Here is a 23,232-nt window from a genome sequence, read left to right on the forward strand (position 1 = left end):
TGTTGGGAGGTTTGGCAGGATACAAGCTCAGCTTTAAAAATCAGCTTTGGAGACGTCTTATGAGGAAGTAAACACTTTAAAAAGTGATGTAACACCCTCTGACGTCATTGTTGGTTGTGTTTGCAGATACAACAGAGCACAGCTGTGACCACGCCTATCACCCTGAGTATTGTCAGAGGGGAAACAGGCTTGAAAAATTGTTTCTTTCAGCTCGGCGTGAAGTTATTCTGCAGATATAAACAATGCAAACATTATGTAAGACTCTCCAGCTCTCCTGACCTTGACTGTGGTTTAGTTGCATATCCTACAGAGGAAAAGACACTTTGAAAGGTTGAAGGCAGCCTCATGAAGGGAGCCCCTCTTTAAGGAGCAGGTGACTCCGCCTAACAGCTGCTCTGGACAGACCCTCAAATCCTCCATGAGGAGGCGTGTCGCCGTTTTTTTATAGGCCTTCGATAGCTCCCTAGTCCTTTGTGAGCCGTGCTGACCCCCACATGAATCGGGTAGTGTTACAGCACCAAAACAATGGAGACAAACTGGAGTTAACTGTTTGTCTGACCCACTTTAAATCAGCTGAACAGCATAGTGAATCCTTGCCTTGAACATATCCCTCTCACGTATAATTATACTGTTATATAAACGTTAATCTTTTAAAATGTAAGTGTGAATCAGGTACCAATGAACTGTTAGAGTGACTGTGTTTTAAAGACCCCGGTTGGGACTTACTGCCTTCAATCTTTTATAAATATCACAGATATATTCTCACGTTTTTATTCTTTATCTGTCCGTCATTTCGTCTGTTTGTGCATATGGCACAATTATTTGCAAATTTTGGATTTCTTATAATAGATCAGTAAAACACTGTGAAAAAAAGTTACTACCCTCTGAATACAAAAAAGTCCACCCTTTCAAAAAACTGCTATAAAAACTTTATAAATTAATATTTTTTCTGCATAAATCTCTTAAACAACTTCAGTTCTCCTCAAAACTACCAAACATATTTCATTACTTGATGTTATTTATGAAAAAAACGAATGATAATAATTTTTTTCTGGCATTTTAAGGGTTAAAATCCTCAATATGATTAAATGTTTTCTGGCATTTTAAGGGTTAAAATCCTCAATATGATTAAATGTGTGCTAGTTTTGAGGAGGGCTCAAGTTGTTTAAGAGATTTATGCAGAAAAAAATATTAATTTGTGAAGTTTTATAGCAGCTTCTTGGACATGTTTTGTTCTTTATGACTTAGTAGTTACTTAGTAGTTAATTAGACTGACCCACGAGGGTGAAGAAGATGGTCAGATAGAGAATCAGCAGCGTCCTGAGAGCCAGGACTGAAACCAGACTGACTAAGAGCCTTTTTATCATAGGAGCGCTTTAAATATTGTTACTGAGCTGTTGTCTTTTGCACGAATGTGTTTCTAATCTGTAGAGTACAGAGAAACAACACTATATACTCAGATAATCTGCACTGTGACTGTTTCACCTGTTGTACTCTGGTCCCTGAAGGACTCGATGTTAGTCGTATTTTATTAAAGATTCAGGGATTTGCTGCCGTGAGTCAAACTGTGTTTGGTTGAATGTCACTTGGCGCTGAGTGACGGCTGAATTTTTTAACATTTAAAGGAGGAAACATAAAGTCAGGAGGATACAGCAGACGTGTACACCCAGCTTTTGTATCAGTGTTTGTAAAGGTGATTCAGTTACCGTCAAAGCGCGTGAATCAAGTTACTCTTAAGAAATGAAAGAAAGAAAGAAAGAAGAGTCGTCTCTCGCTCTCTGTTCACTCTGTAAGCCTGCAACACGTCGTGTTTAGCGACACTATCCACAGTAGATCTGTCTGTTAAAGATGCCTTTATTTTAACAAGAGCTGCACTGTTTTTTTTTTCTTTCTGTTAGGTCCAAATAAATGTATATTTTGATTGAATACATTGAATTGTGTGGGCTGTTTTTTGTCACTGAAATGTGCCACTTTAATTTGTTAAATTATGTGTTGGAGGTGATTACAAGCTTTTGTAAATTCAAGTTATTAATGCTTAAATAGAAGAATCGGTTATAACGTAATGTTCATTTTTATTTTTGATTAAGCTGCAGAAAATATATTAAAGTACCACCATTATGATAGACATTTGATTAAAATACAGTAGACTGACTTCAGTCAGGTTTATTTCTAATAATATTATTTATTGCTGAAGAACCAGAGCTCATTTGGTACAAAATGGGGTATTCATGATCTGCACTTCTCTTCCAGATATTTCCAGTTTGGAGCCACGATTGCAGCATTTTTAAACCATTAATTTTTTATCTCTGTTTACTGTATTGTCATTACATTTTAGTTCATAACTAATCATGGATGAATGTGTGCGCTACATGCATGAATGTGACTACACAGGCTGATACTGAAACTAAATATTAACAGCAAATGCAAAACAGCGATCTCATTGGTATTTTTCATTCATTTCTGTAGTATTTTGATAGTGTAGCATGTTTTTAATTCATTTATTTCACCATCTTGATGTGCCGCCCATCGCTGGAATTTAATTCAAAATAAGTTTTATATTTCCTCTAATACTTTAAGTTTCTCTTAAGATGTTGATGAAAGAAGAGTCGTCTCTCTCTGTTCACTTCGTAAGCTTGCTCACTCGACTTTTCTGACACTATTTAAGTAGATTTGTTTGTTAGCAAGAGCTGCTGTAATATAATATTTAGTTTCAGCGTCAGCCTGCTATCCATGATTAGTTACAAGCTGAAATGTGACGACAAGATGATTGGTTCGTTAAAATAAAAAGCTAAAAGCTGTGGCTCCAAACAGAAAATATTAGGAAGAGAAATGTGGGTCAGGTCACTTCAACCTGGTTCTGTTCAGGTTTCAACAACCGTCAACGATAAATAATGTTACTAGGAATAAACCTGACACCTGCGTGCACTGTCTGCAGCTGAACAGGTTTGACCCACACAACTGTATTTTAACAATGATACTTAGAGAGGCTGTTATTTTCCGAGGTGGTGGTGCAAAAAGTTTGAGAAATGCTGGTTTAGTTCATGAAATATCAAAGGAATCGTGAAACAAAAGCAGAATATTAGTTGCTTACTAACTGATTAATTGAGCCTGAATATGAAGAAACTATTTGTTTGCCGTGTAGAGAGGAAATAAACTGTCACAAATTATTATATTGTTTTTATAAAGTGCTAATTTAGAGGAAATAATCAGTGAAACGTGGTGCATTAAACTTGTTTTTGCCCCTTTTTATAGCCAACAGTTCTGCAGTTTGGCCACTGGATGGCAGTAAAACATCAAGTCAGAGATGATTCAGCTCTGCTGTGACCTTGTCAACAACAGATTCATTAACTCGACTTGGGGAGTGTAATACCCGAGTGTCCCACTTATTATTGTTTATAGAGAAAATGTGCAGCACCGGTGTTTATGTAGCACACTTCATTACTTCCTGACTCTATCCTTGAGTTATTGCTGTAGCACCAAACTTTAATTCTGCTTTTTGTCCTTCGTGCTACGAGAATCTCCCGTCTGGTTCTCTGGCTTTAATATTTTCATACCTCTGAGCTTGCTGAGCTCCCCCTTTTCTTGTCTTGTTTACTCAGCTTTCTCTCTGAGCTCTATCTCCTCAATCTGCAGGCAAGCACTTCCTCTCCATCTACCTGATCCAAAGATTTCTTATAAAACCCGGGCAGCATTTTTCACTGTCATGCTTGCTTTCAGGACCAATATAGATGAAGAAAAATATTGTTTTTTTATGTACAGAAATGGGCTGGGGGGGTTTCATAGTGAACTGAGTGACTTGCAAAAGATGTGTTGACCAGAAAGTTCAGCTTTCTGTCCAAATCAGTCACTTTTTGCCGTGTTTAATTAATGAAGGTGGCATTTAAGCCACAATAATGTGAAAGTGCTCCAGAAAATCACTCCTTTCCTGTGATACTTAAACAATAGATATATTCAGAGGATGTTTTTATATTTAACAACATTGTTTATTATTTCAAATGTAATCAAAACAACAGCAGTTACAGAAATTACAGACAGCTAATGATACTGTGTGAGTCTCACTGTGTGCTATGGAGTGTGATGATAAGAGGTCACAGTTCTTGTTTCTTTATATCCAGATGAATCTGTGTGACTTAACGTCTTTCAGTCCAACTCATGAGTCTGAGTGTCACACAGCGGTAACCTATCAACAACACCACTATGCTGCTTTTTTTGTTTTTGTTTTTTTGTCATCTAAAATAACAGTTAAGAAAGGAGGGAGTGAAAGTGAGATTAGTCGAGTCCAGTTGAAGCGTGTGAGGAAATCGCTGACAGACAAACCTCAAAGTGTTTCGGCCACCTTTTCTCTGACCGGTTATAAAAACACTTGCAGTTTCAGGTGGCAGTATACAACACAAGATGTAACAAAGCACTTGCAAAAAGCTTTTTTTTGTTTGTTTTTTCCACAGGGATCATTTTAACAAATATCTGTATGCATGAAAATGTTGTTAAACTTCACCCTCTCTCTCCTGTTGCGGAAAGGAGTTATGAGGAGTCATAAAAGAGGGTTTGGAAAACAGGCGTTGGTACTCTCTGGTCGACACCAATGAGACCACATCAGAGCTCAGAGCTGTAAAGAAGAGTCTGCGTGAAGGTTTTGAAACAGCCAGCGAGTCCTGAATTTGGTATTTGTGCCATCACTCTTTGGGGTGTGTTGACGATCTGACGTGTTAATGAGTGTACTCAGAGGACGAAATGATTACATTAAAGAAAGATGTGAGCCCCTTAGTTACTGTTGTTACGCCGACAAGATTTATGTTATTTTTGTTCAGGTGCAGTTTACAGTGATAACATGGCAGATTCAGCAAATGTAGCTAATTTAGCAAATGAAACCAGGCTTTTCATTTCTAGACAAATGATAACTATAGGTTTATTAGCCGTTAGCTAATTAGGCTAATGTTAACTTCAGTAAGTTGGTTAAAAATGGTCTAAGGACAGATTGTAAAGCCCTCCGAGGCTAAATGTGTTTTGTGAATTTGGGCTATACAAATAAAACTTGATTTGATTTGATTTAAAAATGTGCCTCTGTTTGCAGCTGACTTGTTTTGAAACAATTTAATCAGAGTAACCATCGGTTTCTCTAATAGATAATTGTTTGAAACAAGATCCTTGATTTCATGCAGTAGTAGACAAAACAATTTCTAGCCAAATGACAATGTAGCTAGCAGACTTTATAAGTTATAGCGAGGCACTTAGGCCAACGTTAGCTCATATGAATGTTTGCAGCTGACTTGTTTCGAAACATGAACCTTGTAAAAGGGCGTTTAAATATTAATGTGACAACTGCATACATGATGCAATAGTAAAACACTGTTATACGAAAAGTTATGTTATTTTGTTCTAACAACGCTGTGTAGAACCCAAGCTTGCATAACCATAAATAAAGTTAGGCTAGTTAGCCGACTTGCAAGCGACTGCAGGGCAGATAAAACAGATTATTTGTATGTATTTTTGGCTTTGGAAAGGCGAAATAGAAAGACACCAGCTTTCAAACTGTTTAAATGACAAGTATCTATCTCAGTACAGTCGCCTGTAACGCTACACCGCTTCAATATGTGGGGAAATACGAAGCGTAACAGGTTTGCCGAGCGTAGTTATGGTTGCTAAGCTACGACTGGACAGTTGCTGTTAGGGGGAGGGGTTTATTTAACGATCAGTTGTTAGGTGGTTTAACGTTGTAAATGGCTGTTCACTAAGTAGTAAACCACTATGCCACGCTTCTAGGTCTTTACAGTAGGCTGTTTTACTATTGTAGGAAATAAAGTTAGGCTAGTTACCCGGACATGGTAACAACTGCAGGTTGTTAGGGCAGGTAAACAGATTATTCTTTAGACTCTTAACTCTGGTATTTTTGGTTTTGGAAAGGCACCTCCTTCCAAATTCTTTAAATTTTTTTTTAAAACAACCGCTAACCGCTTCAATATGTGGGGAAATCCAAAGCTTAACAGGTTTGCCGTGCCTAGTTACGGTTGCTAAGCTACGATTGGACAGTTGCTGTTAGTGGGAGGGGTTTATTTAACGATCAGTTGCTAGGCAGTTTTAACAAAGCACTATAACTACAACTACACTGGTATGTTCTGGGTGGTGGTGAAGCTGTGGGGAGGTTGAGGTAAATACTCAGATGCTGATTAGTCTTTGGTCTCAATGTGATGACGATAAGGTGTGAAATAAAAAATAATAATAAAAAATTCTGATGATTGTTATTTTCATGTATTTTCAGTGTCAAACTGAACGGGTGTAATATTATATTGCACGTTTTATTTCTCAGTAGAATTCCAGGATATTGATAGTGAGTCTACAATCATTGGTGTAAAAACATGATTTATGTGTTGAAATAATATCTAACAGTAATTTTGAAAAAATGAATGAATTTGTTCAGTTAGAAGCCTTGTATTGATCAGTGACAGTAATGATTGGAACAGTATTCACATTTAAGTAAAAAAGTAGAGAAAGAAAGGCCACTCATAAAAAATAAAAAACTTTTTCCTGTACTATACTGCTATACTACAAATGTTTGCCATGAGTTACCTGAATCTGCAAATGTTTTGGCCTTGGTATATACATGAATGTGTTGATGCGGATGAGCCAATCATAACATAAACACAGTTGCCAATGGTTATGCTGGCAAGGAAACCACACTGTAAAAAGAAAAACAATAAATCAACCGTCCCAGTGTGTTGTCTGGCTCACGCAAACTGTATCCAGATACCTCAGATTCAAATCAATAAGAATCAACTGTGCAGAGCCAGCTCAAACGTATGCACCCATAAACCAGGTGGATATCCAAAAACACTACTGTAAACTGCTCTCTTCTGCATTCACACACATTATACACACACATATCGAAAATATATTCAGCATACACACTCACAAGCGCCTGTCTTGTCATTTTGCATTAGTACCACATGTCAAACGAGCAAATAAAATGTGCATGGAAAGAAAAAAAAATGTGCAAACTCTAGTCAGGGACAAAATGGCACGGCAAGAATTTAAAAAAAAAAAAGAAATGGCATCAATGATGTAAGGAATCAATCAAAGATAAGAGTGTGCCCATCACCCATTTAAAAAATAAAAACCCACTTGAGATATTTTCAAGTGAAAACCAGCCAAATATCACAAAAATAATTCAACACCGATGTTGAAAGTTCAGAGCTTTTCATCTTCCGATCGCAGCGATTGGAGGTCAAGCTCGCGTCATGTCGCACGGCTGCCGCCTCTCTGCACAGAGCGGGCAGTGGAAAATTCAATTATAAGCCTGCTATGGTATTGAAAAGCAATACCGAAGGTCTATACAGATAAATGTGCCAACCACTGTTAAAACAACATACTGAAAGAAAGAGGAAAGGAAGTAAAAACCTGATGGATATACAAAGGCCTATACAGTATAACCCCACTGACAATAAAGTGGAAATCTCTGTTCACATACTCTGTATTGTTTCTGAAAATATATATTGTATAATTCACACCCTCAGACACGCCCGTATCCAGTCTAGGCAGTCTGGCTGTACAATCCCTCCATGGCAACATGATAGCAGCCGTACAAAACTTAACCAATGCTGACTGAGTCGATGACATCAATGCTGCCCCCTCCCCTCAGCCCCAGGTAGGTCAGCTCCCTGCCAACAGGAGCTGAACAATGGGTTCAAGTCTGGGATCAGTTTTCAGGGTGTCCTCGTATCCAGTCTCATGTGGTGCTCGACAGTCAAGTCATTTAAGTACACTGAGCTCCTCCACCGGTGAGAAGTCCCCGTGCAGCAGGAGGAAAGAGGGCCAGCACCGGAGGAGGAGGGGGGGGAGCTGCGGGGATGCAGGCGCCCCCTCCTCCCTCAGCACTGCTCGGACTCGATAAAGCCCTCCTTCTCCTGGCCCACCGGCTCCACCTCTGCGTATGCTGGGTGACCCGAACCCCGGCGAAACTTCATGGCTGGCCATCTGCTCGGGCGTCTCTGCAAAGGGTGAACAGGACAAGACATACGCGAGGACAGCGGTCAGACGTGTCATCCAAAGAGGTTAAAGGTTAAGAGCAAGGTTGATCTTTGTGATCCAAGGAGAGCCAGACGGTGTCTGCAGTCACATCTCATTTAGTGCTATATATTTAACCTCCCACATTTGACTTGACTGTCGGTTAATTTATGCTCCATGTGGGGCCACAATGCAATGCTCCACTCTAAAACTGTCAGTAACGATGCAAAAGTACTGCTAACTGTCTGAAATCTCAAATTTCTGCTCACTGTCTATTATATTAGCCTATCATATATATTTTATGACATATAAAGTCTGTTATGTAGGGTGATCAGTGAATGAGTGAACCATGGAGCCATTTCCAAGACATCCCCAGAATATATAATGAATGCTCGGCTAAATTGAGGTGTTTACACATAAAAACTCATCGCACACATGTCAATAATGTGTTTAATAAAACATAAGTCTTGATATATAATGAGCTGTGAGCAGTTAGGTCATCTAAAAGAATAATCTTCACTGCGTCAGGCTGTTTTGAGTCACTTTTATGGGCCTAAAGAGAACTGTACAGTATTTAACAAGTATGTAGCAGATTTTGTCCACCCACAAACCCGCCTTCAATTAATCTTTTTGGTCCCAACCTCAAGTATTAATCATGTTTGAGCAACATTTACTAAAAGCTTAAGTGCCGAGCACTTTCAGAAAATGCTTTCTTGCCTGTATTGGAGAGTTGGACAGCAAAGAGAGAAACAGGAAATGTCAAGAGACTCATTATTTAGCATTAAGATCATATTTTTAAGCTGTTTTTTTTAAATGTTTTAGATCATCTAAAAGAAGAAGGAGGAGGTATGAAAGTCATAAAGTATTGAGAGACCATTGTTTGTTTTGATCTTTTCCTGAGAGTTGTTGACAATAATAAAAAATACAGGACATAACCTTCATTATCCTTTAAAAACAAGCTATAAAACCCTTAAAAAGGAAATGAGCCAGTCTCTGTCTGATGTACAGTATGCCAAGATCGAGCACTTTAGCGAGCAGCATCCACATCGGGGAGTTCCTGTGTCCAACAATGACCTTGCATTACTGTGAACAGCTTTGAACATTTTGTTTTTTTAAAAGATGTTTGAACACAACTCAGTCCTCAATCCTTGGAAGAGTACACATTCATTTATTAAGAAAGACCGTGTGCACCAAGTTTCATCATTCCCCTCAAATCTCAATCCATATTTATGAGTCGAGACTTGAAGGATAAAATGCACCGAGCACTGAATGTTTTGTTCGCTCCGCCAGATATTTTTTCTTTTTTTGGGTATTGCACTGGAATGTCTGAAGGTTTGAGAGAAATGTGTCTTATTAAACTAAAAGGACTTCACATTCCTAACTTAATAACTGTTCTGGGAAGAGATGACTGTCTGCGTTTAAGTCGTAAATATTGAACCGATTAAGAAAGTCAGACGAAAAAACGAAAAAAAAAAGCGAATGTCTATTCTCCAACAAAGGTGCAAACATGCCAAAATGCCTCGAATTTAGGAAAATATGACGCATAATCATCCAACATATCAAACACATGGAGGATCATCTTTTTTTATTGAAACACAAACATACCACCTATAACTCATCTAATTTTAATGATTATGATAGGATTAATTTCATAAATTAGCAGTTGTTCTGGAGCTTTTTGAGTATTCTTCGGTTGATCACGTCGCCCGGTTGTCACAAAGTTGTAGATGTTTAAATTTAAATCAACTTCAAGGACTTCTCAAAAGTTTCAAAGTCTGACATTTAATTAAATTCACTCATGACCTCAGGAACAGTAGGTCAAGCACAAGCTGTCAATCCTGAAAGCTCCAGAACGGCCACTAAATGGTCCCTGTGGCTTATCTTAAGCACCGTTTTCTAAAAGGTCAAACCGCTGCCCTGGCATCGTGTCAGCACTCACCTCAATGAGGAAGAGGCTGGCTGCAGAGGTCGGGTGATGGTAGACGTACACACTGACCAGTACACCGGCAACCATGATGATCGTCACCAGGAGGATGCCGAGGATCAGGCCGATGTGCAGAGGGTGTGTGCCGGGCATCCTGTCTACGGCACTGTCTGCAGGCATCACTGGAAAAACAACACAGAAATATCCAGTTACAGCCTATTAAACAAACACTAATGTTTTTATAGTCTTTTCATCACAACTTTACTGTGTACTAATGCGGTTTATTATTTGTCAGTCGCCCCCACGGGTGAAAATAGCTGTTGAACTGAGCCCAGCTCGCTCGAACTGGCGTTATTAAATGTCAGGGTTGATTAATGCATACCGTGTCATATAAATAAACAAATAAACATGCCTAAAAATGCAGATATACTTTGAATAAAAGCACCAAAATTATGTTTTTGTCCCCTTATTGCAGTTATGCTGTTGACCAGCAGGGGACACTCACCATTCATCAATACTTTCTTTACCTATGTGCCTTAAAATTGACATGCTTGTAACGTAAACGTCACCTCGTTAACAAAGTAAAAACAGCAACACCTGTACTGCAAAATCTACTTCAGCCATGCAAGTTTGAAAATAGTTTATGATTATATAAATATTCAGTGAATTTTATGGGGGTCTTTAGGTCTTGGAGGAGGTGATTAAAGGGGATGTTTCCTTTACTTTGAGAGCCTTGTGTTTAAACTGGGTCTGTGGTATGATAATTCTGTGGTATGTTTATGTATTCATGAGCTGTTTCTTCTCTCCCCCCACAAGTATGAATAAGAGTTAATCCCGAGCCAAGGTTAGCAATATATGGAGCCGGCCTACAGATGCAGATAAGAGTCCTATTGTAGCTTCCAGTTGTGGCAATCCAACCTGAAGAGGCTGCATATAGTGACTGCATAATAAGTCTGTCCTTCAGCGAGCCTTGGAAGACATCTTTAAAGTATTTCTTAGATTCATTTCGCAGCCTTGACCCAGCAGGTGTTTCGAGAGAGCTTTTGAAGATGATGAGAGCGTCTTGTAAACCTGTCTGGAAGATCGGTTTTCTTCGGCGGAGGCACGTTTTTACAAACATAAAGAAAACAAGATGATTTGAACCTGCGGTTTGTCAGCTACAGGAGAGACACTGTTCTTAGTGCTGGCAGTGAAATACTGATCATAGCAGCGGGAGAGCTAATGAAGTGATCATGAAACGAATGGCAGGGATACTGCCCTCGTGGCTTATCTCGCACAGATTTATAGCAGGTTCAGTTCAGATCTATCTGAGATTTCTTCTTCTTCTATGGCCCCCTGACAACCTCTCCCCCGAGCTCCTCTCTGGCTTTAATTAGCAGCTATAGCCAGTGTCGAGTTTGTCAGCCAACCAGCCTCTCCCCTGGCTCCCTGCCTCATTGATTTCCAGCACACAGAATAACCGGGTGGTAATCAAACCTGTCCGATGCGTGTGGGCAGTCACTGTGGATGTGTGGTTATGGCCATTATGTGTACTCCTAAAGCTGGGAATTTAAAAAGTGCAGATGTTTTGGTGTGTAGAAATGTTGCTCATAATAGCTTCATGTTAAATAAAACATGATTGTGTTTTTCTTGATGCCATTTGGTGTTGGATGTCGTGTTTTTCATGAGAGTATTCTGTCAGTCAGTCTGACAAATAGCAACAGAGGAGCTCTACTTTTCAGAGAAAAACAACTTGGCAGAGAAAATGATATTATGACATTCTCTCTCTCCTTAAACCTTAAAAAAAAACACAGTATGGGCGTTTGATTTTTCTCTTTTCTCAAAAAGGCCTTTTCCCTGTGTTTATCTGTCACAGCTACAGAGTCTAAAAGCCATCTCTTGGTCAGCTGGAAGCCCAAACGATGCGACAGGCTGTTAGCCTCGGGTGTTGGTGGGTTAGCAGGGGGCGCGGGGACTGAGCGGAGATGTAGACACAATGAGAAATCAACAGCCTTAGCAGCTAAATAACCAGCAGGATGCTGGTGTAGACAGGTCATGGGTCTGAGCCGGAGTCTAAGTGGAGCATTTAAACCAGCAAGAGACAAAGGCTTCGAAATATAATTTATACGGGGTCAGAGCGGTCGATTGAAAGACGAGACAGCTAAAAAAAACACATATTTAGTCTTTGTGTTGGCTTTGTTTTTAAGAGACAAACACAGCAAATCCTCAAGCAAAACACTGGAATAAAGGAATCCATAGAGAGAGCGTGGCTAAAAATATTCTCCAGTTCATAAACATTTCAGTAATATTTATGCTGGACGTTCGTTGGCACATCTCAAACAAATCATTCTGAATTCATCCTCCATTATCTTTGACGTCATGACTGCGAGATCCTGAGGAGACTGAGTAAACACTAATGGGCAGCAGAGCTCTTAGAGGGCAATAAAATACATTAGCGCTTTTGAGAAAGAACAAATGAGACCAATAGAGACTGAGCCAAGCTGATTTTTTTTTCTTTTCTTTTAGCTCTACATTAGTGGCAACGCAGGAGCAAGGCCATGCTCTCACCCGGCTAATGGGTTTTTAGGACACTAACAACACAAAGTGAGTAGACGTATAATTCAAACTCTTTGTAAATGGGAGCTGAGACTCCCAAGAAAGGGTTTGCCCTTGTTGTTCCTTATCTCAGCACTTCCTGCAATGTCATCATTTCCTCGCACAGTCAAGGTCAGGGGACGCCTTGGTGTAACTGGAGAGCTGAAGACAAAACCACTCTGATAGCTGAATAAACCTGTGCGAATACCCTGAAATCAATAAATCATGCTTTCTGCTCAGTATGATAATTCTGGCACCTTCCTCGCAATTACTTTTCACCTTGAATAACATTATTGGCAGGTAGACGGTGGAAAAAAAAAAAAAAGTGAGATTATCATCACAGTGCCAGGCGCTGGTGCAAGTGAGCCGGGGTGATGAGAGACATGCAGCGTTTGTGTAATGAAAGTGTGATAGAAGCCGCAGATTTTCAAGTCCTTCTCGAGCAGGAAATGAAAACTGAAAGCGTTGGAAGTCATTTCAGAGTTTGGATGTTTTGCACATATTAGCAGCTAATGCACACTGTACCAAAATCACTGTAAAATGATTTGTGAGACTGACCTAGACCTTATTTTCCTTTTCTTTTTGCGACTAATGTGTAATGAGCAGGAACACTGCAGCCATCAGCAGAGAAAGCAGCTACAATGTGTAATCAATGTACATCCACTAAGACTGCTTGTTTTTACCATTGACAGACTCAGATTGAAATGTCAGACTACCTCACAGAAAGGACTGTTAAAGAGTAAGACCCTGAGAAACACAGTAACTTTATGTCGTAGAACAGGAGTCGATGGTCTACGGCAGACTCGATCGATTAGTTTGTTTGTGTTATTGTTTGACTTTGGTGTTTTAAAAGCTAATTTCTCCGTTCATAACAACTGTCTGAATTTATATATAACTCACCTGTTCAAATTAGAGTTATGTATAATTAACAGCATGGCCGCATTGATTGACAGGTGGGTGCCGTTACAGATGGCTTGTTTGAGCAACCAGGCATCATTTGGCTTCAGGTCTTTGCCGATATTTAGATTAGAGACACAAAACCGTTTCGCAAGTATTATTAACTTAACTTATGACTGATGACAACTGATTCATAAGATGATTGGAGATAAAACACAGTTTTTAAAAGGGCAGGACACTGAAAACAGTGTAAAAACCAGAGGTTTTAAGTTTAAATGTTTAAATACAGAGACGTTCACCATCTTATGTCTAAATTCTGTATACGCAAACTGCAAAACAAGCTACTTTAACAGCAGTTTAAGTTAAGCTTTCTTCCTCCCACAACTCGATTTGAATTTAGTTGAACATTCATACTGGATAATATCTAAAACACCACCGGTTCTCGCAGGAATACAACTACATATACATGTATAAAATATTATATACAGGATTCTTGTGTATATTGCCTTTGCGAGTAATATAAAGCAATATAAAGTGTAACTTCTGGGGACTCTACTCTCCCTCACACCGGTCCACTCTCTCCACTGTAATTGATTGCTGGATCCCACAAAGGACAGTTAAACATTATAGTCACTGGCTGGATAAAGTTTATCAGCTGATTGAGCCGGATGTCCTCCAAAAAGATCAAAAAGCAATCAGGGACCAATACATCAGTGGTAACAACAAAACAGGAGGCACACAGCCATGAACACAACAGGGATTAAAGGCACAGTTTAGCAGCAGCCAGAGCAACGACAACAACAACAGCACTGGAAGATGAGGACTTACCCTGGTTGTCTCTGAGATGCAGGGCGATCTTTGTATCATCTGTGAGGAGACAAAGAAATAAAGTCACGTGAGTTTCAGACATAATCAATATTTCTCTTTGTAGTTTGTTTTTGAGGCTCAGATAATATATAAATAACTCCCTGAAGGTCCCAAATGAGATTTGAAGCTTGTTTCATTAGCGGACCATCTTCCTTTCAACATGAAATTTACTACTCTTAAAATCTGATTAAAAATTCATGCTTGGAATATAATGGTACAGCATGCATAATTCAACACATAAAAGCTGTCTGGGGTTAACTATACATGTGAAATATGGAAATGTAGCATGACCCACTTCTCCTCAAAAGGGTAGCAGACATTTACACACACCATAGGATTCACATTATGCAAACTCAGCACATCCACCACCTGATATATATTTCAATGAACGATGTGATTCAAAAGGATTTTCTATTTCGATTCTCAAAAGAGCGACTGCAGCCAGATTTTGGGGTCGGCAATGAATTATTAAACGAGATATCGCCCTGTAAGCGGCCACACAAAATGTAGTCCAAGTCGATCCCACGGCAGAGTGAGGGTCAGGAATATGAATTTTCGAGAAAAAGAAAAAATGTTGCCACTAGAAGAGTATAACACAAAACCAATATCTGTATCTATTTAATACACAGGTATATTAATATCTATAAAAGTGTTTGGATTTATTCATGTGGAATTCACTCAGGAAGGTTTACAACCATATACCCAAATATTAAATAGTGGTATGTACCTTCAGTATAAATAAACATAAACTGGTTATGACTGGGTGCACATTAATAGAAAGAGGTTTTAGTGTTGCATGATTTTTCTTTGAAAACTTGGGGTGTTATTGAGAAGAGAAGATCTAAAATTAAAAAATTTGAGACAGACTTTGACTTCAAATCTCGGTAATTTGTTGTTGTTGGGACTGTAAGCTCAGAGCACCAGGGGGACTGTTTGTACCACAGGCGTTTTAGACCACCGGGATAAGGAGGTTTTTAGTACAGGGGCGTGGATGAATGGTGATAGGGAGCGGAGCCGGTGTCGTGCCAGAACCTGAGCTGGGCAAGCAGGCAATGTAACCGGGCTCAGAAGCTTCTGTTGACATACTGGCATACGTGAAAGTTAAGAAGAAACAAGAGTACATCTGGGACTGACTTGGTTGTTGGAGAGAGCTTGTTGAAATAAAAGGCACAATGTTGCTTTAAAATTTGTAAAGCGCGATGCACATTTGAGATGGCCCCTAACTTTTACAAGGTACCAGCCTTCAATATCGAATCATCTGGTAAAGGTAGATCTAGTGAAAACTAATCTGAAGAGGTATTTCTGTTATTCAGTCCTCCCTCTTTGGTACAGTTTGACATAAACGCAAACTACATCCTCCAAAAAGTCCATAAAGTTGAATAAAATCAGTTGATACAAGAGCTAAACATCATAAACTTCATGATTTATTGTAAGTTTGTTGAATTGGACTGCATTTGTGTTAACAGCTGTACCGAGCAGCCGACTGTATTTCCGCTGAAGCAGACATATAAAGTTAAGTCAAATGAAAGAAGATCTAAACTTTCCACGCAGGGATTTACCCTCTCTTCTCCAGTCTGTCTACTTTACTCTCACTCCCTCATCCAGCTGCAGCTTCCCAGCACGACCATGAACCACCCAGCCTGCTCTCAAGCCTGACCTTTAACCCCTGCAGCTGAACAGACAAGCAGGAGTTGAGGAAATTGATCCGCTGTACGTGTCAGAAAATGCATTTCTCAGTATCGGCTACACAACAAATACCATAGGATGACCTCTGATCTCCTGGAAATTATATATACAGGCACACACACATAAGCTAAACACATTTTGTTTCTCTAGTCCTGTGGTAGTCCTCTCACCCTGACCTGGTTTGATCTCGGGGGTTACTCGTCGTGTTTTGCCTCACAGTTGGACAGTTTTCTCACTCCTCCCTGAACTCACTGCATCCACTCTCATCTCAGCAGTCCATCCAGCACCCCAACCGCGATGGAGTGTCCATTTAAACTCAGCCCCCACAAAATGATTAATGGGGGCGCAATGGGGAAAAGGTCGGCTACTGAAAGTAAATACCTTTCTGTGAGAATGAAATAATGGATAACCCAGACTTGAATGTAGAAAGCTTTACAAACCCCATCAGTGTGATAGAAGCAGAGCAGAATAACACTGCAGACACCACACTCTTCCACAACAACCAATCTCAAGTTGTTTAGTCTCGTAAAAATCAGATTTTCAGGACCATCTTTAGTTGTTTTGGAAAAATGTGATGTTAATACCATGTGATTAGAGTAGTACAGAGCTTTAAAAGAGGACAGAAAGAAAATGGAAGAGAAAGGAGCAAGGAATTAGACATGACAGGATGAGAAAAACATCAATATAAAGTAAAAGTTCTTTCCATTTTAAGATGCTTTTTAAGTCTGTTCCAAGGTCAACCAACAACAACCCAAAAGCATGATCAGCTTTAATTTTCAGGTTCAAATTCAGAACAGCCAAAGTCAGAGCTATGACTAAGGCCAAATTCAGACAGGATCCAGCGCTGCGGTGAAAACGGAGGATTTTCCATTCAATTGAGTGGGTAGAGTCTTTTTTTATCTGTGGCTGTCCACGATTTATGCTGCAAAATAGTAACACGAAGAAGTTTAATTTGGTGGTTTGACAGAGACGGAGAGTGTGAGCATTAGTCAAGTGACATAGACAGTGAATGAGGGTGAGGGAGCGCCTGAATCGGGTTAATCAGCGAATTAAAAAGTTATTTATTGTTTCACAGCGGTTTCATTCAGCATAGACACACACCACCAGACAATCCTGCAAGAATTCTCTGCGGTGCCTGATCCTGTCTGAATGTACCTTAAGGTAGAACTAAAAGTCGATTTAATGTGGATTGTTTGCAGCCAAAACATTAGCTTGTATGCTTCCTTTTAGCTATCATTTCTAAATGCAACTTTTCCAATCAAGGCCCAATATAAAGCCCACCTGGTGAGATCAAACGCCTTTAAAAATAATCCTTCATTCCAAGTCTTAAGATATTTTACTGATTGTCAGAAAATTCCATGAAAAGACCAAAATCAACAATAAACTGATCTCAATGACAAAAACTTAAGACTGATTTACATCCTCTAGCAGACCAAAGATTTATATCTTCTGTGTTATCCTTTAGAGTATAAACAAGCAATGAAGGACGTTCTACCTCAAGACTTTGCATATATTTTAGCATATTTATCTTGTAATTCATGTCAAAGCACATTTCTGTCAATTTATGACTGATACAATAAAAGAGTTTTCTGGATATGAGTCAAAGATATGATGCACAGCTTGAGCTGTATGTCCTCCAAACGACATCACAGGAGAGTGGATGTCTGAAATGATTGGTTGTCCATCAGCTAAATGTAACCATTGTGCATTATATGTCACATACTGTTAAGATAAGTCAAGCACAGAGAAATTCAGCACATACAGTACAGTGTGCGCACTTTTGGTATTGATCATACATCCAGTCTATCAACTGATGATGTAGGTGAGTGGTTCATTTCTAGCAGCTTGATTCAACACCACCCAACTTGGAGCTGATTAAGATTAATTGCCTGTTTACTTACTTAAATTGCTCAAAGCGCCATAAAAAGTGAATTGAGCTGAAAATTGGCACCACAAATTCAGCTGACTCGTAGCTCTAGCGTCTCCAGAGACAAGAAGATGAAGAAATAGACAAACTTTAAAGGACACCTTGGCCTGCTGACCGCTCTTTTCAAAAAGGATTTGCATTAGATAAGTGAGATTATGCTGCAGTGTGGTTTGGGTCAGCCTCCCGCTGGGGTGCAGTGAATCATGTGCTCAATACAATGAAATATCAAAGGACCTCCTCAGACGCTGCTGGGAAATACTGTCAGTGTAGCTGAACTGAAGCACATTACTAATGATAGATGAAAACTACTGTCTACTGTAAAGGTTCTGTTCAAAACATATGACTGTTTTCAATATTTTGGATTATTTTGTAGATAACAATGTTACCTTTTGGTTGTTACTTTGTGTACAGTGTTTCAAAATAAGTATGTAGTAGTAGTATGAGCTCACGGAGGCAAGTTTCTTACAACACTTGTAATGGTGGTAACTCAACTCAACAGTGCATCAGTCTGTCTCTCAGTACTCTCACTTAGTTAGTTAGTTATTTAGTCAGACAGACAAGATGGTGGACGTAACAATGTCCTATAACATTCTAACTGTCTTCGCTGGTTGCTACGGCAACGGAATATTTAAATGAAAACAACTGCAGGTGGGGCCAACTGTCAAACTATCCATTCACTTCAATGGGCACTGATGAAACTTTACTGATTCACAGCCCATTTGTTACTAATGAAGACGCAAAATGGTTCGAAATATATGTTTACTTTTCAAAGAAGGCAAAGTACTTTTTGTAGTAGTTTTTATAAAATGTTATTCAAACACTATGACGCAACAAGTAGCTCGAACCAAGCAATCTGTCAACTGGACATTCAGAATGTGCTTTGAATCAGCGTGAAAGCACACCTGACTCATCGCTAAAAAAATATTCCACCATCTCCTCACAATGCTGAAGATATATAACATGTAAATCAGTAAAGTTTCATCAGTGCCCATTGAAGTGAATGGATAGTTTGAGTTGGCCCCACCTGCAGTTGTTTTCATTTGAACATTCCATTGCCATAGCAACCAGCAAAGACAGTTCTAAAGGACGTTGTTACGTCCACCATCTTGTCCAACCAACCAACCAACCAACCAACCAACCGCACCATGTTTACTTTATATGATTGCTTATTGCTATCTTATTTCAGCCACATTCATGTCTAACTCAACACATATTACATATGTGGCTTCATACACTTTATGGGAAACATTAGGCATAACCTTTCTCTGGTTTTGACAAAATATAATTTTACTTTGGACTCTTTTTCTCTAAAAAGCCACAGTCACTAACGAGAAAGAGTCCTCAAATGTACAATAATACCTTGAAATAAAGAGAGATAGAGAGAGAATACAGGTAATAATGAGGAACAGCTTTCTGTCTCAATATCTGGATCAGATCGAGCCAATTTCTCTAAACTCCATAATGATTGTGAAGTCACTTTCCACTTACTATAACAAAAGCCAGCGCTCAGTCTAATTTCCTATTAAGGGTCCAGCCTTCGGGAATGAAAATTGGCCATCATTCGCCTGCACAGTCATATAACGAATGTTAATGCTTTATAACTAACCTGAAAAATTATTAAGAAGAACAATAGTGGAAGGAGAGTACTTTTTACCATTAGAAAAGTACATTTTTAGGAATAGAAGATGTCTGAGGATAAAGATTGATTGCGAGCCAGCAGAGCTAATTTGTCTAATCTAATTTGCATAGTTAAAAAGCTGGTACAAACGCAGCTGCTGCGTCTTGCTCCACTGCCTTCAATCTGGAATGTTTTTTTTTTAAAGTTGAGAATGACACTACATACTTCTCCAAGAGAGAGAAGTGTCTTGTGCATGTTGTAAAAGAGGAAACACATCGATACCAATAAAGAACAGTTCCAGTAAATGCACTTCATTTAACATCTTGCCAGACCAAAGCATCCATCACTGCGCTGGTGCAATATGCATCACAACCTCATTCCAGCTCGGAGTTTTATACTCTACCTTCAGTGGGGACGCTGGTGGGAGGATGGGAGGTGGACGGTATGTCCCTGCCTGCAGTGGCCTCTTTGCTCCTTGATGTTGTTTTGGCGACAATCGTGGTGGTGAAGGGGTAGAGATACGTGGTGTCGATCATGTCGCACATCTTGTCCTTCGTCTGAAAGATGAGAAATGTTGTCATGGCTGTGTGCAGTCACTCAAAAAAGAAGAAAAATGTGCATGTAAGGATGTAAGAGGCTTCTCCCTGCATACTGCAGCAAAGGGCATTCATCATCCAGGCAGATTTAAGTCATGTCTGATTATAAGCCTTTATCTTCACTGCTTACCTCATCTGGGCAGCTGTTGTCCACCCAGTCCTGCCGATGGCGGTCGAAGCCACTGGAGCATCTGAAGACAGAGGGAACAAAAGGTTAATCTTTAGTATATTAGATAAATTAGATTGTATGGTATGGAGTTGGGGGGACTAGAAAGAGACAGATTAAATACAAGTTTATTAAAAAACAAAGCAGCAGAGACATGATCAGGTGCTGTGGCCAATCGCAAAGGGTTGTCCAGCAGTGTTTGGTGGTGAGGGGGTCTGATGGGGATGTGTCTATCTGTGCTGAATGTAACTGCTGTGAAACAGTCAGGAAATAACTTTTTAATTTGCTGTTTAACCGGCTTTATCGATGCCAGCACTCCCTCACTCTCATTCACCGTCTATGTCACTCGACCGCTGCTTACTCTTTGCCTTTCTCTTAAATTATCAGACACAAACCAAATTAAACTACTTTGTGTCTCTGTTTAGCAGTGTAAATTGTGAACCAGGCTCAGATTTAGAAGCTGGGTACATGAAATAAACAAATCCAGAATACAACAGGTAGAGTATCAGAGTTTAGTCCATGAATCCACCTGGATAGTCCCAGTTTCAGAGACATTTCACGCTGACTGTGGAGGTTTGACCGGTCTGATCGTCTCATTGGCCACTGCAATGTGACGTTGGAAGAAAGTTGAAAGTTAGATCCGGCTTAACTTCTCAAGCCAAAGCGCACTACTGTGATTCAATCGAATGGAAAAACCTGCGTCTTCGCTGCAATCTCAATGCACTCTTAGTGTAATTTAATATAACACAATTAACGACATATTTTCTTTAGACCATTCTTGTCTGTTAAACACTCATTTTTAATACAGACAGTGTTGAAAGTTATCCCTTGTTATATGCAAAATGTGTGAATGTATCCATATAAAATAGCCTTTCTCTTCTCTTATTTTAATTCAGTACTCTGGGGGCGAACACATTCATTTAACTGAACGTGGCTCGGGGACTTTGTAGTGTAATTTGAACCATGTTCATAGGAGAGCATGATTTATCATTTTATATAATAATACTGGAAGCAAACATCTGCACCACCCACTGCCTCCCTCTGAGGTCTGGATTGAGGGGAGGGAACGGCTTTGTACAGTATGAAATGGAGGATTTGTGAGGGGGAAGTTCAATGGGTCATGGGGCCTTGGGATAACGATGCTGTTTGAGTAGATCCAAGACTTTTAATAACCTGAGAAGGCAGACAGTAATCGAGGCGGCAGCTACTAATCCTTCATGCTGTAAACGGTTTAAAATTATAACTCGCCTACTGGTGAACCGTGTCATCGTCTGTCTAGGCCTTTTGCCACAAACAGTATCGCGTCTAGAAGGAAAAGTATGCAAAGCAGTAAACCCACTGACACTGTGTTCTACCAAAAAAGCTTTGGTAGTCTGCACATTAGTTTTCCACTGCAGGTGGGAGATGTTTAGAAAAATGCACACAAATGAATACAGCCTATGACCGAACCAGAAATGGCATCTGTGCTTTGTGCTGGAAAGACAATATGAGTCCAGTCTTAGACATCCCCAGCAGGTCCCATTTCTCCAGTGAACATATTGTCATGGTAATGGCTTTATGTGAAGGAGTCCATTTTCATCGTTCTACTTCTCTAATCATCCCATTCCTTTTATTTCCTCCCCCGCACCAAAAAAATAAAAAATAATCTGCCTCATCTGGTCAATCAGGCAAGACAGATCCACTTAATCCCTCACTTTTCCCCGACCGGTTTCCCCCCGGAGGAAGCAGAACGAGACACAGTATTACAGAGCAGGTCTGGTCTAACCTGTCCTCATGGGGGAGGCTTGTGTTTTGTTTCCTTTCAGTGGCATTCGTCTAGTTGCAATCTTGCGCAATGAGCCACAATGCTTTTAATCACAAATGGGCGGAGGTGATTCATCTGAATTTAAATGAACCCACCTGCATTCACAGCAGGGTGGATGGGTTTCATTATTGGGTGCCAGCTCAAATTCAAGAAAGACATAAAGTTATTCTTTGTATTTGAAGCATCAGGAAGTAAACTTGAATATATCAAAGTTATAATCCTTGGGATTTTCATGAAAGAAGCCCTGTTTTTGTTACGATTCAAGGTCTTAGTATTAATTCACATTATGATAAATGACACATGTATGTAATCTACTGCAGCTTCATCACATTGATATCAACTTCACGGTTTATTTCTCAGCTGTATCATATCAGTTGCAGTTATTACTGGCTGACTTCTTCATTCAAACAATGTGAGTTTGTTTGGCTGCGCTGTAAACAGACACATGAGTCTCTTCTGTTGTATTTCTCACAAAGCAGCTGCTCAACAAGTGTTTCCTGTTGTATTAAACAGCTCTTGCTGTTACTACGGCAACTACAAATATCACCAAATCAACCAAGCCTCCCTCTTATCATACCATTATCTTTTCCAATGTAAATCAACTCGCGGATCTTCTAAAATCAGTGTAATACATATTAAATATGCTGCTCACACATGAATGCATCAGTGATAATATATAAAACATTTCCGCATATTGATTACTTTCCACATGCTGTATTTGTAGCTTTCACCAGCTGTGTTCATTAGATAAACAAATCCATAAAATGACTTTAAAAACATCAATGTTTGGCTACACAGGCACTTATGGCCCACTACAGGTCCCGCAGGGACTCCTGTCCTGCTTTATTAACCTGCTTCAGCACCGGCTGCACACCTCAACCACAACAAACTGATTTAGTTCAAACCTTAGCATGAGGGAGGCGCTGCACTTTTCATTCGGGTTGTTCTCTAGAAATGTCAGCACCTTTCATTAACCCCAGAGCCAACAAGGCTGCCACGGTTTTTAATTAGTGCGTGCTTAAAGCATGTTTTCAAAGGAAGTGGCTGAAGGATACAAAGAGCAGAACGAGGCTGAACAGTCGGGTATAGCTAATTAAAATGCAGCCTAATGAGATCCTTGCTTGAGGCATACAGTATCTTTCCATACATTTTTGCTGAGAGGAAAAAATTCAAGT

The 23,232-nt window shown here is 39.6% G+C and overlaps 1 protein-coding gene across 1 annotated transcript in view; it reads right to left on the minus strand.

Moving 5' to 3' along the window:
- Window positions 1-3,959: 3,959 nt before the first annotated feature.
- The window catches only part of plxdc2b (plexin domain containing 2b), a 96,441-nt gene continuing 77,168 nt past the window's right edge, over window positions 3,960-23,232 (minus strand). The window contains exons 10-14 of the mRNA XM_010744131.3: window positions 20,218-20,278; window positions 19,895-20,048; window positions 14,222-14,260; window positions 9,938-10,104; window positions 3,960-7,982 (exon numbers count right to left, since the gene is read on the minus strand). Of these exons, the coding sequence (XP_010742433.1) occupies window positions 7,863-7,982; window positions 9,938-10,104; window positions 14,222-14,260; window positions 19,895-20,048; window positions 20,218-20,278 (541 nt within the window). The 3' untranslated portion in view covers window positions 3,960-7,862. The remainder of the gene's footprint in view (window positions 7,983-9,937; window positions 10,105-14,221; window positions 14,261-19,894; window positions 20,049-20,217; window positions 20,279-23,232) is intronic.

The sequence above is a fragment of the Larimichthys crocea genome, chromosome XXIII, assembly GCF_000972845.2.
Source record: "Larimichthys crocea isolate SSNF chromosome XXIII, L_crocea_2.0, whole genome shotgun sequence".
In the NCBI taxonomy this organism is placed as follows: Eukaryota; Metazoa; Chordata; class Actinopteri; family Sciaenidae; genus Larimichthys; species Larimichthys crocea.